General features: G+C 36.6%; 2 protein-coding genes across 3 annotated transcripts; one reads left to right on the top strand and one right to left on the bottom strand.

Moving 5' to 3' along the window:
• Positions 1–313: 313 nt before the first annotated feature.
• On the top strand, positions 314–7,872 carry LOC104093303 (calcium-dependent protein kinase-like). 2 transcript variants are annotated; one of them, XM_009599038.4, is made up of 8 exons: positions 317–1,472; positions 3,311–3,454; positions 3,546–3,698; positions 4,770–4,882; positions 5,399–5,566; positions 5,663–5,790; positions 7,072–7,171; positions 7,257–7,872. In XM_009599038.4, the coding sequence occupies exons 1-8, from the start codon at positions 734–736 to the stop codon at positions 7,329–7,331; spliced, it is 1,620 nt and encodes a 539-aa protein (XP_009597333.1). In that variant the 5' UTR covers positions 317–733; the 3' UTR covers positions 7,332–7,872. The 2 variants fall into 2 exon arrangements, with proteins under 2 accessions (XP_018625283.1, XP_009597333.1); XM_018769767.3 differs by having other exon boundaries at positions 314–1,472; positions 5,399–5,790.
• A 777-nt stretch (positions 7,873–8,649) lies between these two features.
• On the bottom strand, positions 8,650–17,081 carry LOC138905828 (uncharacterized). The gene is made up of 6 exons (XM_070194344.1): positions 17,024–17,081; positions 10,860–10,948; positions 10,035–10,101; positions 9,378–9,738; positions 8,844–8,909; positions 8,650–8,728 (listed from the first exon to the last, which is right to left on the bottom strand). Exons 1-6 carry the CDS (start codon positions 17,079–17,081, stop codon positions 8,650–8,652), a joined length of 720 nt encoding a protein of 239 aa, XP_070050445.1.
• Between the last annotated feature and the right edge of the window lie 217 nt (positions 17,082–17,298).

Below are 17,298 nucleotides of genomic sequence, written 5' to 3'. Positions count from 1 at the left end.
GGGGTTTTGAGACAAAATGACTTTTAAGTGACAATGATAAAGTTTAGTTATTTTAAGTAACAAAAAATAGTTATATGAATTTAATAAAATTGAAAGATAATTCAATGATAATCATGAAATTAACCCTAATCTATTGGGGTTACAACTTTTATGCATACTCAAACAAAAATTATGTTCTTTACACGCTATTTTTAAAAGTTATTGGAAAAAGGTTAAGGTCACCTAGAGATAATGCGTCTTTTTCGCTAGTTGGAAAAAGCTGTTGAGGAAAACAAGGCATAGCAAAAAGGAAAGTCGAAACAGAATAACATGCATACACACTACATGCAAACAATAAACAGAGTTTAATCCCTTTGGCATTTTCTGATCTTAGGAATATCTCTGACACAACATTCTCCTTTTTTGAACTTTACCACTCAATCTCACTTGGGTTTTGCTCAGAATCCAAGATCTTGATTGATGTCCCTTTTCATTTTGACATCTTTTCCTTTCTCTTGTTCTCCTAAACCAGCTGATAAAACCATTTCGTTTGCACAATAACATCAACAACACGTTCCAATCCGAAACTAATTGGACATGATCTCAAATTAGTTGGGGTCGGTCATATCAATGTTTATATTCATTTCATTCAATTTTGTCATCAAAGAAACATCTCAAGGAATCTTTTGTTTTTTCAACCATCTCAAGGAATTGAATACCAAAAGATTCTGATCAGTCTTATAGGCTGCAAAAAATGGGAGGTTGTTTCAGCAAGAACAAATATGGACAACCGGATGGTAAAAGGTATAGGCCAAGAAGAGGAGCAAATGCTGCATATCAACCTTATCAACATTATCAGCATCCAGTTTATTATCATCGAAACTATCAAAGACCACCTCAAGAAAGGCAATATAAGCCCCCCCATTCACAACAACAGGTACAGCAAGTTCCTGTGAAAAATTCACAACCCCATTTTCAAGAACAAGATACCATTTTGGGGAAGCCATTTGAGGATATTAAAGCACATTACACACTCGGGCAAGAATTGGGTAGGGGTCAATATGGTGTAATTTACCATTGTACTGAGATTTCAACAGGGCAGGCTTATGCTTGCAAGTCAATATTGAAGAGGAAGCTTGTGAGTAAGAAAGATAAGGAGGATATTAAGAACGAGATTCAAATTATGCAGCATTTGAGTGGACAACCAAATATAGTGGAATTCAAGGGTGCTTATGAGGACAAGTATTCAGTGCACCTTGTAATGGAACTTTGTGCCGGAGGGGAGTTGTTTGATAAAATTATTGCCAGGGGATATTACTCTGAGAAGGATGCTGCTGATATTATCAGACAGATTGTGAATGTTGTCTATATTTGCCATTTTATGGGTGTTATGCATAGGGATCTCAAGCCTGAGAATTTCTTATTGACTAGTAAGGATGAAAGTGCAATGCTAAAAGCAACTGATTTTGGACTTTCTGTCTTCATTGAAGAAGGTGATATTCTTGCCCCTCTCACTCTTTTAATTTGTGGATTCAAGTCATATACTAGTGTAAAGATTTTTTACACAATTGCAATTGGTATAGCTTTAACTGTAATACTAGGTTAGTTGCTAATTTTGCTGGATTACCAATTAATGCTTATCATAGAGATTTACTTGTAATTCTTTTGTAAGTGACCTGAATGTGTAAAAACATATAACCAGCGTCTGAGCATAAACTTAAACACTTTAATTATCATAGTTTAGACTTTTTAATAAATTATTTGTTTAACATTAGGTATTATTTTGCGTGCTTCACAGCCTTATAGTGCTACTAGCTTTTGACTGTCAATGTACAATGACAAGGTCATTTAGGTCCAGGCATCTAAGCGAAAAAAGATTTTCAAAAGGTTAAGTTTTGACACATGTACAAGCTAAAATGCTTTCAGAAGAACAACCAAAGGTTAAATCGAAATGCATTTTAAGTGCTATGCCTGAAAAAGAGTGGAATACATTTGCTGCAGTTTGCTCTCCTGGCTCTTATACACTGAAGAGGAATGTTTGTGCTGTAATCTGTATCACTACAGAATGCATGTAAAATCAGAGTTTTATCATTCACCTAACTTGCAGCTGTTGTAGGTAGGATTCCATGAGACCTTTTTCACCAAGAGTACCAGTTAATTTGAAAGCATTTCATGAGTTACAATTTCACCTGACATGTTAAACAATATGTATGTTACAAGATCGCCAAAGTGGTTAGCACAGAGCACTTGTCCAATATGCGTCATGTAATGGAAAAAAAAAATTTCACCAAACTTTTCAGAACACCTTAATGAGATTATTCAATAAGGCACTTATGCTGTGAAATACGACTACTTTGTTTCTTCTACAATTAGGTAACTTTGCAGAGGCAAGTATTTTGAGGATAATTCCATGTATAGAACAAGAATAGTGGTTCACTTTTAGAGCTGTAAAGAAACTGATGGAAGGCTCGTTTATGGAAATCAATGGCACAACAATAACTTCTTTTTGAAAAGAAAAAAAAAGATCTGTCCAACATTATGTCTAAGTGAATGGCAAAATGAAAAGGCCTTTTCTTTTTTCTCTTTTCAACAGGCAATGTTCGATCCATAACAGAAAAAGGAGATAAACCTTCATAGACAACGTATATGCAGGAAATAGCAAAATCCGTTTGGCGCATTATGTGATAAGAAAATTAACAAGTCAAGGAAGAGTGAGGATAAATTAAATCCAAAAGTTCATGATCTGAAAGTACTGAGGGAAGCACTCCCTTTACTAGACATGAAATTATATGAAGTATCGGCTATTCTGATCCCAGAATGATTAATTACAATTTACGAATTCATAAGGAGGACTAATACTTTTACAGATTGCTATAAGACTTATTAGCTACAACATTGCATGATGTCAGCCAACAAGTTATCCTTGGATGGGTTTGATATTTATATAGCAACTTGAATTAGTGGCTTTGCAAAACATTAAATAAATGATTAAACTTTTGAAATTAATGTTCGTACTAGTATGTAATATAAACCTCATATATCATAGGTAGTTATATAATATGTATTACTTCATATCACATTCCCAACCTCCTTCCCCATATCTCACCTCTTTTCTCTTTATAGAATAACTAATAGGTGTACTACATAGGCAATGCTCTTCTCTCTCCATAAACCACTGAAACCTGCTTCTCTCATAAAAGATCTGTTACGCGCCAGTATTTTGTTCTTAAAGCAGTTATAAACCATTCTTCACTTAAACTATCCTTGTTTCCTCCACCCTGTTTTTTAGGATCTACACAATTCAAATTTATGTTTCATTTATTTATTTCAGGTAAGGTGTATCGCGATATAGTTGGTAGTGCATACTACGTAGCTCCTGAAGTATTGAGGCGTAGTTATGGAAAGGAAGCGGATGTATGGAGTGCAGGTGTTATTTTGTATATTCTACTTAGTGGTGTACCTCCATTTTGGGATGGTAAGGACAGAGATAAAAGCATAATAAGATGCTGTACTTGGTGTTATTTTCTGCACTTTCTCTTTTAACATGTCTTGCCCAATCTTTTCAGAAAATGAAAAGGGAATATTCCATGCTATACTAAAAGGAGAAATTGACTTCCAGAGTGATCCATGGCCATCTATATCAAATAGTGCCAAGGACCTTGTTCGAAAAATGCTAACACAGGATGCAAAAAACAGAATCACATCAGCAGAAGTTCTCGGTATCTCTCTCTTTCATTTTGTGTAATCAAAAGTTATAACATGATCTTCTCATTTTATATAGTACTTGATCAATGTGGTTTCATATAGTCATGGAGAGAAACATTGGTATTTTGGTCCATAGTGTGACAATATATAATATATTGCCAGAGCACTATTAAGGGGATTAAGTATGTGACAGATCCTGTACTTGGTATATGCAATTAAAGGCAAGCTGGAGTTGTGTTTAGTCTTTCCGTAAGAGTTCATGTTTGGCACTTATTAGACAATACTTCCTGTTTACTTCACAAAACATAGGATAACAATCTATTAGTCACTTTGTTTCAATTTATGCGTCTTAATTTCCTCTTTAGTCTGTTTTAAAAAGAATGTCACTTTCTATATTTAGTAACTCTTTAATTCCAATATCTCACATGGCACGTTTAAGACCATAAGATTCTAAGGGTATTTTGGTACATTGTACACATCTTTAGTTTAAGACCACAAGATTCAAACTGTTTCATTTGATTTCTTTTCATGGAAGTTGATACAAAGAGTGAATTGTTTAACATTTATGTGACCAATATGATGATGACAAGAAAGAGCAAGAGGTTTTTTCGTTACCAGTAGAAGGTGATGGCTTTGTTGTTTATCGACTTATGTTTTATGAATAAAAGTGAAAGAAGAATTTAGAGCTAAAATATTAACTCTATTTATCATGTCCAAATAAAAGCTTGTTGTTTGGTCCTTCATTGGCTGTATCTAAACAAAGGCCATATTTGAATCGATTCCACTATTGGATTTTCAGTTACTTTAAGAACTTTATGGTTATGTTGCCTCACTAGTATCCAAATACTTGTTTCTTCAGATTCTTTTTTGATTACTCAAAGTTTCAAAATGGTGGATAATAGTACATCGAGGTTGTCTTACACTTTGTCCTACATTATGATGCTTTAGTGAGTACTGCTTGCCTTTTTGGTGTCTTCTCGATATATGATTTAGGGGTTTGGGGGCTTCATTTGCTTGGAGCTTGTTTAATATGCTGGAACTAAACTGCGCGCCCTGATTGATATACTTTGTGCTTGCTTCTATAGAACATCCATGGCTTCGAAGTGGAGAAGCATCAGACAAGCCTATAGACAGTGCAGTGCTCTCCAGAATGAAGCAGTTCAGGGCAATGAACAAGCTCAAGAAACTCGCATTGAAGGTAGAGTCTAATATTGCAATTATTATTTCTATATGAAAAGTGGTTAAATATTGTCTGAAAATTGCTGCCACTTAGAATGTCTCTTTGACCTTCATCAGTGTTTCTTCAGCAGTAAAAGTGAGATGTAGCATTTTCTAGAGACTTGATCTAGGAAGTATAAGTTATAACTACAATCAAGCTGATGTTTCATCTCCTTAAGAAAGTTGTCACACAATTGGTTAAATTTTCTTTACTAAATAAGAAACTGTAGCATCAACTGATTCTTTCCTTCGCAAGATGTTTTTTGGGGCTGCGCCAGGTCTGAGTTGATGTATTCTTTTCCTTCACAAGATGTCTGTATATCAAACAAATGATTTCATATCAAAGGTGGAGAAATTACTGTTTTTGCAGTTGGCTCACATGTAATTGGTTACGTAACTAGGCAATGAAAGATTCTGTAGATATCGGCTGTTTCCATTTCCCCTCATGGTTTTCAAATTTCAACCTCCTGATATTCTGTTATTCGGAATTCCCCAGGTCATTGCAGAAAATTTATCTGAAGAAGAAATTAAGGGTCTGAAAGCTATGTTTGCAAACATGGATACAGACAACAGTGGGACAATCACTTATGAAGAATTAAAATCAGGATTGGCTCGCCTTGGATCAAAGCTTTCAGAGGTTGAAGTTAAGCAACTTATGGAAGCTGTAAGTATGATGCATTTGACTAGATTTATCTGTTTATTTTGGCTTCCTGTCAGATTTGTTACTCCTTTTTCTCCTGTTTATGGTTCTATATTTCAGGCTGATGTGGATGGAAATGGAACAATTGACTACATCGAGTTTGTTACTGCAACAATGCATAGACATCGGCTTGAAAGGGATGACCATCTGTTTAAAGCTTTTCAGTATTTTGACACGGACCATAGCGGGTGAGTCCACAAAAGTGATCATAATTTCAGTGTTGCTCGCTTCCGGCTAAGTGTAGCCTATACTAAATCTTGGTTGTATAGCATAATTTTCCCAGATGCCAATATAGATCAGTTAGGATAATTTTGGTAGGAGGAAATTGAAAAACAGATTTCAGCGCCGCTGTTATTGAGTGCTTATATTATGATGAATTGATGGGAGACATTTCCCTGCATGTGATTCATGGGTGGAGTTGGGTGCTGTTTCACGCTGAGTCCTTTTACTGTTGGACCTTGGAGCCTATGCTCTATGGGTTAATTGAACCCTGTATTTTCGATGAGAAACATATATATATATATATGAGAAAAAACAAGTAAAATTTGAACAAATATTAAATTTTGGACCCATAATTCCAAAAGTAGAATGAGTTCAGTGTTAGAACCTTAAAGATTGAACCCATCAAGTTTAAATTCAGAATGTGCCTCTAGTGTAACTCTATTAGTACGACCATGGATGGGATTGGCCATTGGTTGGTGGTTGATATTATTTACAGGTAGGGGGGCATGCTTCTATATGAGTGCTTTTCTGATATCTAGGTTGTTATTACTGCAATCGTACCCCTCACCCCAGTATCAATGAGACCTCATTGTGTCATTTAACATATGGTAGTCCCCATAAAGAAGCCAATAGAGGGATGATATTTGGTTGGTCAAACACATCTAGCCACCAAGTTCCGCAAGCCAATGGACCCCCATTGAGTAATATGTTCCACATTTGACATTTCTATGAGTAGTTTATTGCATGCATGGGTTAGCATTCGTAGTTATAGCCTATGGAATCTCAAACTGTTAAATGTGCATATTAATCATCCTCCTGATTCAACAGCTAGCCTCCATAAGTATTTTTGACATATTGAGCCCTCTCTGGTGCATTTTGGGAGCTTTCTATTGCTTTCTCAACTTTTACGAAAATCTTCTCCCAAAATATTCATGATTTCTTTCCTCGACAAGTGAAGTTTCTATGCTTGTTGAGCGACCTTTAATCCCCAAAAAAAAAAAAGAATAAAAGAAAAATCCTATCGATGAAGCCCTGAGTTAAAGAGGAAAAAAGTCCCATTCCATGAATAACAAGTCAGTAGGGCTCTTCTATAGCTAAATAGGGTGAACATAAATGATCTGTTTCATGAATAACAAGTTAAAGAATACCTATTCTACAGATTAGGTAGGATCTGTCTTAGGCATTATCTTTTCACATATCATTCCTTTGATATGTTTACTTCTTTATTTTTTGTTAATGTGGTTCAGCTTCATCACAAAAGATGAATTGGAAAGTGCTATGAAGGAGTACGGTATGGGTGATGAGGCCACCATAAAGGATATTATAGCAGAGGTGGACACAGACCATGTAAGTAGTTTCAGATACAATGTTTAACATTTGTAGCTCTACTATGATGATACTGGATTTTCCTTATACTCTTTCACTTAAACAGGACGGTAGGATCAATTATGAGGAGTTCTGTGCGATGATGAGGAGTGGAACACAACCACAAGAGAAAAAATTTTAGTTCCTTCAAACAGTAACCTTGCAAGCAAGAGAAGATTCTGAAAAGGCGGAAGAGGTATTCTTGATGTACTTGTTATACCTGGTATCTCCAATCTTTTTTTTACTTGATTTGACGACTTTGGAAAGCAGTGGAGTACAGGAAGCATTTTGGTGTACATCCAATTTAAAGCAGAATATCTGATAAAATCCATATATTTATAATTTATATTCCTTTCATCCCAAAAAGAACGAAAATATTACTATTTGAGAAATTCAAACTGTTTTTCTTTTATTATAATTTTTCCAAATACATTTAAAAATTTTAACAATAAGAAATTGTGATTTATAGTACTTAAGAAATCACTATCTGAATATATTACAATAGTTAGATGTGTTGATCTTGAACACTGTATCCTCCTTCCATTTTTTGTCACAGAGGGAGTAGTTTCTTTTTCATGAACAGATCCAGTTGTAATTGGTGCATTCTGTTATAATTTGTTATGAACGTATGAAACCTTCTTGGTTTATAATAAAACAAAGAACCTGATCATCTTTTATGTTTCTGAAGCTACTCAAAGTCCTGGAAATTTAAAATGAACATGCGAAGGGGATGAAAAGTGTATGTCCGTCGAGGAACTTAATTATTGTAAGTAGGTTAACTTAGTGCTCCGGTAAAGTTGAATGATTAGCACTCCATAAGATCTACTTTTAATTAATTTCAACCAGAGAACTGGATGGTTTTCATAGCCACTATACCAACTAGCCAGTTATCTTGTAAAAGATTTATACTGATGGGTTGGTGACCTTTCTGAATATGTAGTGTTCTGGTCTTAGGAGCAATTCAACCTATAATTAACTAGCTTGTGAGCGTATTATTGTTATGTTTGTATATATGCCATAACTCTTGAACTAAGAACTCGCTCAAGGGAGACATAATTTGTTCCCATCTCTCCATTCTTTTAATGTATAGTATAGCACCTGTCTAATAGTGTCTTTGCCTCTTAACTGTTTGCATTAAGTCTTGATGGTGTCAGATGATTTCGACTTCCCTTTCCCCTCTACTATATTCAACTCAGGTACTTGTAATAGCACTCAAGGGCATAATCTAATGATTGAGGAAATGGGAATGAAAGGTTTGAACTTTAGTAGAAGCAAAAGAAAAAATGTGATTTCCTATCATTTGTTTAGCCTTGTGGATAGCACTATCCGGGACCTGTGCTGGTATTATGATGCATGTACCAGTGAAATAGCTGCATGTTGACTTAGACACCATTATTATAAAATAAAATTAAAAAAAAAAAAATCCCGCTGCTTAGCTTGTAATTAATGTAGCTCTTCTGTCACTCCGTCGGACTCTTTCCATTACTATCAGTTTTAGCAGCCCTGATGTCCAATGACGACATTGATGTAGATAAAAATCTTTAGTATGGAAAAATTCATATTTACCTTTGAAAGGAATCTTTTCTTTATTTTTCCATGAATTTCTCAAAATATTTGAGGCCCCTGGAGTGGAGTGTTTTTGTTTCAGTTTTACCTTTCCTCAAAGGATGTTTCTTTTTCATGCGACTCCAATATAAAGTTGATGGGATCATGCTCGTACCTTTATGATAAAGAGAGAAGAGAGAAAGACAACAAACGCCTGGGAATGCAATAAACGTTGTCAGCACTACTTCCAAAAACTATCTTAAACTAGTCATACTTACTTGCACTTAAAATAAACTCCAACTGGGAAACATTACCACCTTATTTCTATATTCTCATTGTCCTCTCCCCAGTACTTCTTTCATACTTACTATCACTGCTTCTTTCATCCTTTCTTTAGCCGAGGATCTATTGAAAACAATCTATCTGCTCTTTCAGGGTAAAGGTAAGGCTCCGTACATCCTACCCTCCCCAAACCTCACTTGTGGGATTACACTAAGTTGTTGTAGTTGTTGTCCTTTCCCTTACAATTTACATATACAAATGTAAAAGGAGAAGAGGAGGGAGTAATAATGAGTACAAGTAATATCAAAAGCAAGTTCCTAGTGGAGCTTATTGGCAAGATTGCACTGCTGTCTGATCTCACCCTTTGTGCCAGTGAGGGTTGTTCTCAGAAAGAATAGCGATGGCTCTTGAAAAGTAGTCTTGGTTCTTTGCCATTTTCTTTACATAGGGCCTGATCCTTTTGTCCACAGCTGATTGGGGGTCCACCAACATCAATCCCTTGTTGTCCAATAAGTTCCTGTAGTAGTTGTTGTCTCGCTTCATGGGTGTGCCTCTGTCGTTTCTCACATACTGCACGGCCTTGGGATCAGGGATTGGGTCTGGACATTTCTTGAGCATGTGGGGTACATGTTGAGGGTTGAGTTGAGGGTCCACTTCGGGATATAAACGGCAGGGGCGGCTCAAATACATATGTGGTATAAAGCCAAAGTTTAATGTGACACCTAAATTTTTAAAAGAAAGTTATGATATATATTTTTATTTGAATTCTATTTTTCTATCTCTTTGAGATGCAAAGTTGTTTATAATCGATTTCCTATATTCATTTTCAATTGATAATATACCCAACCCATTTTATTTATCTTGAGACAATGTTAATTTGAGGCAACTGCTATAGAAAAACTCCACTTTTATATGAAAAGTATGAAAAGTATACGAAAATATTATTTTTTTAAATGCCTATAAACCTATTATTTCTAAAAAATGGTGCCCCAAAACTTGGGGGCCTAAGGCAAAATACTTGGAACAACATTAGAGCCGGCGGTGAACCAACTTAATACAATGTGTTCTTTCCACGCTGTGAGCACCTGCAAGAGAAATGAGAGATAATTAACTTTGATCTTTTTTTCTCCCTTTTTAATAATTGATCCAAGAACTAAAGTCTTGACGCCTGCCAACTACGTGACCAGGAGGTCAAGGATTCAAGCCGTGAAAATAACATTTTTACATAAATGCAAGATAAGGCTGCACGTAATTTGGTTTGCCTCTTCTGGGGACCTCACGCATGGCGAGGGGATTCAAGAAATTCAGGTAGAGTGGTATGTGTATGCCTAGCAAGGCAACAACTCTAGGTATGTTAATTCCAGTGTTGGAAAATCTCTCAAAGTACAAAGCTCATGCTTTCATTGTGGTCTGGGAGGTGTTGCCCAAGAATATCTGCTCTGCTCCTGAATCAATAGATTCAGCTGAACCCATTGATTTCGATAAGAACTATGTATACATACTGCAAATAGGAATACAATTAAAATGCATACATATAATATGATCATTCTTAAGATCCTGAATTCCCCTCCAATAACAGTAGGTAACAAACACTATGCATTCTATGCTAAAAAGGTAATAAAAGCCACTTTAGAGATGCAAAACGAGAAATAAAGAAATATCTGGACCTGTTATCTTCATATAAACCAAGTAAAATGGGGGTCTTCAGCTTTAAAGTAGGAAAACAAGCCCATTCAAAGAACATTCAGAGTTGGAGAACTTCAAGCCTAAACATGACTATGAACACTGACTAGGTTGTAGTAGTAAACATATATAGTGGTGTGACATTCAGAAGGAAATTAACACAGTAAGGAAAATAAATATCTTGAGCTTGTGGGCATGTGTCTCTGTAATAATCCTTAACAAGGCCAGGATTATTATCCTGCTTCTCCTCTGCAAAAGCAGAAAGAGCTGAAAATAATAGAACAGCAAAGAGGGGAGCTTTGGTTTGGAAGCCATTGTGTTTTTACCACTGCACTCAAACTAAGAGAGATTAAGAGGTCAGTGACCTTGATATTTCGATGATCCTTAACTACTTTTTAAATAAGTAATAAGACTGACAGTAAAGGATAGACCTTTTTTCCCATTTTCCAATTAAAAACGTCAAGTCATCAAGCATTTACACAATATGTTGCTTACTGTAATGCCTATTTGTTTACTGAATCCAAGTAGTAATAGAAAAAGAAAAACTTCCCAGTAAAAGGGGAAGAAAATAATATAAATGTCGTAGTTTTCTTCCAAATAATCCGGACAAACAAAATTTCTTTAAAATAAAATGACTTCTATAGTGGATGGAAGTAAGAAAACAAGTTCTATAAGTGTCATTCCGTGCTCCTTGTTTCCTTCCCACCCCCAAACACCCTCATCCACTACTTCAACCCCGTCCGTCCCCGCCAACCCCCACCTTTACGTTGCCCCTGCCCCCACCCCACCCCACCGGCCACCTCCACTCTAATTTCCGACTCCATAGTGTTTGACTAGATAATATATAACGGTTCTTGGGATAATATTTTCAATTTGTTTTAAAATTCAGAACATACATAAGAAAATTACTTAATTTTTTTTCATACCAAACACACCCTAGTTATTAAATGTTTTCTTTTTTTCTTTTTCCCTGTTAAAAAGGTTTAATTACACGATTACAATATACATGTAGGAATGTAAGATTGAATCGGAAATTTGCATGAAAGAGGCAATTTGCATATCCAAAACATAAGGAGAAGTACGGTTAGAAATTGCTTATACCGTATCGGGTTGCATCAGTGGACTATCAAAAGTAACAAGAGCATCATTAATAGGTACAATTGATCGCACATGAAAATTGGTGGACACGTCCATATCTCTATTGGAGACAATGTATGTCATTAGGAAAAATTCCTTCAATTTTCTTTATAACCACGCGCTAGTTGTAGATTAAATAAAACGTTTTAATTAATGGCATTATTAAGAAGATAAGTTAATAACAGGCAACATGAACTCTTTTTTCCAAAATACAACTATCTTAAAAATTGATTGTAGAAACTTGGGCTCACCCAAACTTCAGAGAGGGCACCTTCAAACTTCAATTGATTTTTTGGCTAAAAGACACACACGCGTGTGTAATAATAATAGAATCCTTTGCTATTTTTCAATTGTTTTCTTGATTACTTCAGTTTACCTTTGCTTATACATGGGATGAACAAGAATTGCGCTTTGAAATTCATTATAGTTTGTAGGTGAATGATCACACAAGCTTTTTCATGTATACGTTTAAGTTATTAATACCGTCATGTACTGAATTCTGTATAATCTAAGTCGTCCAAAATACAGGTAAACCTCCTTAAAATCAGGAAATCTTGAAAATAAAATAAATTTCTTCGTGTATTACTATTAACTGCACAATAATTTATATTTTGTTATTCATCACATAATAATAGTCCATTTATTATTATTATTATTATTATTATTATTATTATTATGTACAATTAATTTGTAGACCAAACAGCCAGTAGCATAGCCACCATATGCCAAGGGTGGTCAAGTGCACACTTTTCGCCTTAAAATTATACTCCATATATAAGTTAAATATTACTCCCTCTATTTCAAATTAGATGAAGTACTTTCCTTTTTTAGTCTGTTCCAAAATAAATAACACATTTATAAATTTAAAAATAACTCAACTTTAAACTCTTCATTTTACTCATTTTACCCTTAATGAGAAGTTTTAATAACCACAAAAAATCATGGCCCCACAAAGATTTTATCCCTTAAACTTTTAAGACCACAAGTTTCAAAAGTCTTTTTTTTTTCTTCTTAAACTCTGTGCCGAGTCAAACTACATCATCTAAATTGAAACGGAAGAAGTATTTTATATGGCTATATATTATATTTGAACACCCTTAACACAGTTGACTGAGGCAGTCCAATGATTCAGGTTGTTCAAAGTAACGTGTTGTCACGGGTTCAAAGTTCTGCTCATTTTATTTCCCAAAACTAAACGGAGATCACCATGTATGGATTAATTGATTCTTTTTCAATCTAAATAATTTCCTAATAAAATTACTCTTAAAACTTAAAATTTGTGTAGAAATAAACAAATCTTAAAACCAAATATTTAGCTAAAAGATTATTTCTTAAGTAAATTTTATAATTTAAAAGTCAAGCTTTACAAAAATAATTTCAACAAAAGCTCTCTGCAAACTACAAATCCTCTTGACTCTCTCTTTAATTTGGTTTTATGCTTACTTTTATTAGTAAAATTTCTAATATTGTCTTTTTGTTAGTTTAATTTTGATTTATAAAATTATAGTTCTATTAAAAAAAAAAATTATATAGTTTAGCTAAATGTTGTGTAGTTTGATTTAAAATTTTGGTACTCCATTCATTGACAAAAACAATTATTGACTTGTTTAAAGTTTGAACACCCGTAACAAGAATTCGTGGCTATACCACTTCAAACAACAACTAAACATATCACGACTGTAGTTGGATAATGCTCCTTCACAAGAATCAAAGATCTCGTTTTTTTTAAGGTGGATAGAATTTTGGTTGTATATTCATATTGGGACATAGTTGAATCACTGGGCTCTCAAAGCGGATCGGGTGTTAAGATATGAAGCATTAAGCAAGGTATTTAATAGAAACTGAAATATCAAATCGAACCAAAAATTGACTCAAATACATTGAAAATATTATCGATGTGTTTTTATATTAATTACAGCTTAAATGTACGAAAACGATAATATTTTATTTGGTTTGATAAAAAACGGAATAAGTTGAGCTGAAGTCGAAGGAATGATAATATATGTGCTTTGTAATTTTATATTGCAAATAAATATTTTACATATTTTTTCTTTCGTTTTTCCTGTCGGCTTCCTCCTAAAGCCAAAGTTGATTAATTTATATGTCAAAGGAAACAACATATGATGATGTTATTGAACATTTGTACGAAACATGCACAGTTGAACAATAAAATTACTATCATTGGAATAATTATGGTTAAACAAGTTTTTTGTTACTACCATGCACCGTTGTTGATTAAATAATTTAATTATTTTTTCCTTTGTTCTTAGAATAGTATACACAAATAGTTTATCAGTTAAAAAAAAACAATTGTGCCTACCCATGGTGGATGGGCAATTTGGGTGTGTTGCTATGACTTGATCAGTTTCAATTCCATGGTTTGTTGCTAATGCACCCATAGTGGGCGAGTTTGTAAAGTCACCTTCTTTAATCAAGTTCATGGCTAACACACCCTTGATGGGTGTTTTTGTTTTTCCTCAAAATCGGATAACAATTAAATTTGTAAGTGATTTTAAGGATACGTGGATTAATTCGATACGAACGATAAATTGCGTTAGATTAAACAAATAAATGTATAGTAAATTCAAACCATGTGAGTAGGATAATTCCAGCCTTGATGAAATATCCATCCTCGATCTGGACTCACGATGGCCAGCATTGATGAACGAGAATAAGAACTATGAATAATAGTGAAAAAAATAACAGTATATTGCTTTGGGATGCGTGTTACAATGTCTCCAATGAATAATCAGACTACCCTTTATGTAGTAGGGTAGTTCTACCCTAAGTACAATTCTATAAAATGTAAAGTTCTCCCGTTTAACTGATTACTGGATTCCCGTTGGTACGTGCCGAGATCTGCACTGTGATATCCGGTCAATCGCGGATATCACGGCCTTCCGTTAATCGTGTTTGATCGCCCAATAATGATCTTCGAAGTCTCTTGAGATTTGAACCGATCCGGGGTCATGTTCTCGATTTATTTGAGGGCGGGCGACGTGCCCCCTATGCCTGACTCGGTGAGTCCCTTACCTCGATTTTGGTTCCTTGCCATCGCGTTCTTTACTCAATTTATTTTATCGGAAATCAGGCAGGCTTATGGGTCCGGTTTCACCCGTATACAGATAGTCCCCTCGTTTCTCAGAGAGTAAGTTTTACGGAAACAACGAGGAATGACATGAGTTCTTCGATCTCTTCTTCAACACGCTGCGACACAAAACGACAAAGAAACCGAAGCGTCCTGTCAGTCGCGTCATAATGACCTCAAATGCGTGTCAGCCGTTGGCTGGCTGCCCCTGGACGCGAAACATCGTGGAAACCCTATAAATATCCCTTCCTTCGTTCATTTTCCATTTCACGTCCAAACTTCTACCCTCAATCCTTTAAGATATTACAGTCTTCTTTTATCCCTCAATATTCTTACCTTCGTTACTCAAAATTTCTCAGTACGTTGCAAAAATTTTACTCATCCTCTATTCAAGCCAACACATCTGAGCTTTCAACTTTCACCCTTTGTCTATCTTTTTCAATTTTTTGCAGATAACAATGGCCAAAACCTCCAAATTTGTTCCACAAAAGGTCGCTTCTATCTCCCAACCGACTGCCAAAATTAACGAAACCGCTCCCGATGTGGTCGACCTCGGGAGGTCTGCCGCTGACGTTGCTACCGATGAACTGGCTTCGGAACCTCCCTTAAAGATGTTCATTCCCATAGGTTGTTCGATCGCTGACGACTTCAAGGTTGAGAAGCCTTCTTCGGTGCAGGGTCGACGTGAGGAGGCATCGGGATACACTTGCTCAATTACCGAAGATGACCTCCCCGCGGTCCAAAAGGATTGCAACTGTACCGACAAAGACATAGTAGTCCCCGACTCTGAGGAGGCCATTACTACCCATATTGAGGGATACCTAAGTATTTACACTTATCCCTTCACGCTGGGTCCGATGGACCCGGTCATTATAGACTTCTGTAAGAGGTACCAGGTATGCCTTGGTCAGATTCACCCATCGCTGCGGAGGATCGTAATCCTCCTTCGATGTTTTGTGAAGCTCGTGCGTCGGGCTAATAAAGCCCCATTCTCAAGCATCGATGAAGATCGGGATCGAGGCTGACAGAGACACTTTGTCTGGGTAGGGACCTAAACTTGATTTCGGCCGAATTTAGGCCATTCCCTGAGAAGTGGAATGCATCACGTAAGTTTGTTTCATGTGCATCTCCATTTTCCTCATTGGTATTCATGGCGGTGCAGCTGTTGCTCGGGTCCCAAATGCTATCCCTTGGTTAAAGGAGTGGATTGAAGGAATTGATTCACAGATGCCCTACTCCGAGCGCTCGTGGCGCAAACTCTCGAAGGGCCATTGGGAGGCCTATTCCCATGGTAAGATCTCTTTCCCGAATAAGTCACGTTAGGCTTTTTCTTCTAGTATCACTTTCTTATTTCTTGTATTTTCTTTTTGTAGGTTTGCCTAGGATCGTCGAGCTTAGGCCTCCGGTCGGGGACGAGGACTTGCCCGTTGATTCTTCTTCTTCGGCGTAGCCCGGAGCCACGGCAGGAGAGAAGAAAAGGAAAAGGTCCCTAAGCTCGGAGAAAAAGAAACCAAGGAGAAGGTTGGTTCGTAAGTCAAAGAAAAGCTCCAGCTCCCAAGTGCCTGACTCGGGCTCACTTTATCGGCTCAGGGACAAGCCCGAGGAGGATGAAGTTTTTGTGGCCCACGAGCCATCTGTCCCTGAGGAGCAGGTGGCACCCGAGGGGGAAACGACGGAGGCAAATCCCCCTTAAGTGTATGAGGCTGGCGCATGGGTGAGGGTTGAGAATCCTGGAGACGTCGGCTCCACCCCACCCGGTGTCATAGAAATTTCAGGATCGCCCTCGTTCACAGAGTCTATGAATAAGCGATCCAACGATGACGTGGCGATCCAACGAAGGGGTCCATGGAGAGGACGATCCCCTTCGATGCTTCTTTGATGGTGTGGATTCAACCGCTCTGGAAAACTTCACTGGGTTGGGAAATTTAGAGGTGCCAAGGAAAAGTCCGTCCTTGGAGGTCGGTGGGTCAAACTCGAGCCGAGTTTGATCAATCGGTTCCCCGCTCCGAGCACTGATCCTGGACGGAAGCGATCAGTTGTTATCACTATCCCGAAGAATGCCCGGGTTCTTTTAGCCCATGTCGGGGGTTGCTAGCTACCTCCGATGCCTGGTAACTGAAGAAGATCAGGAAACAATGAATGATGTGGATGCGCCATGCTTGTTCAACGAAGCACAACAGGCGTTGAACTGGGTGAGGCATTATCATACTCTTTTATCTTCAAATTTGGGTTTTTGATGACTCTAATGCCTTCTCTTTTTCACATTTTGCATGCCTCGGTGCTTCATCATGAAACCTTTCTCTGGTACCGGGATGAGCTTAGCCAACTCGGTGTCGAGGTCAAAGAGCTTGCTGAGAAGAGAGATATGTATAAG

Source organism: Nicotiana tomentosiformis, chromosome 2 (assembly GCF_000390325.3).
Source record: "Nicotiana tomentosiformis chromosome 2, ASM39032v3, whole genome shotgun sequence".
Classification (NCBI taxonomy): domain Eukaryota; kingdom Viridiplantae; phylum Streptophyta; class Magnoliopsida; order Solanales; family Solanaceae; genus Nicotiana; species Nicotiana tomentosiformis.
The sequence above is the reverse complement of the archived record's forward strand: the minus strand, read 5'-3'. Positions and strand labels throughout refer to the sequence as shown.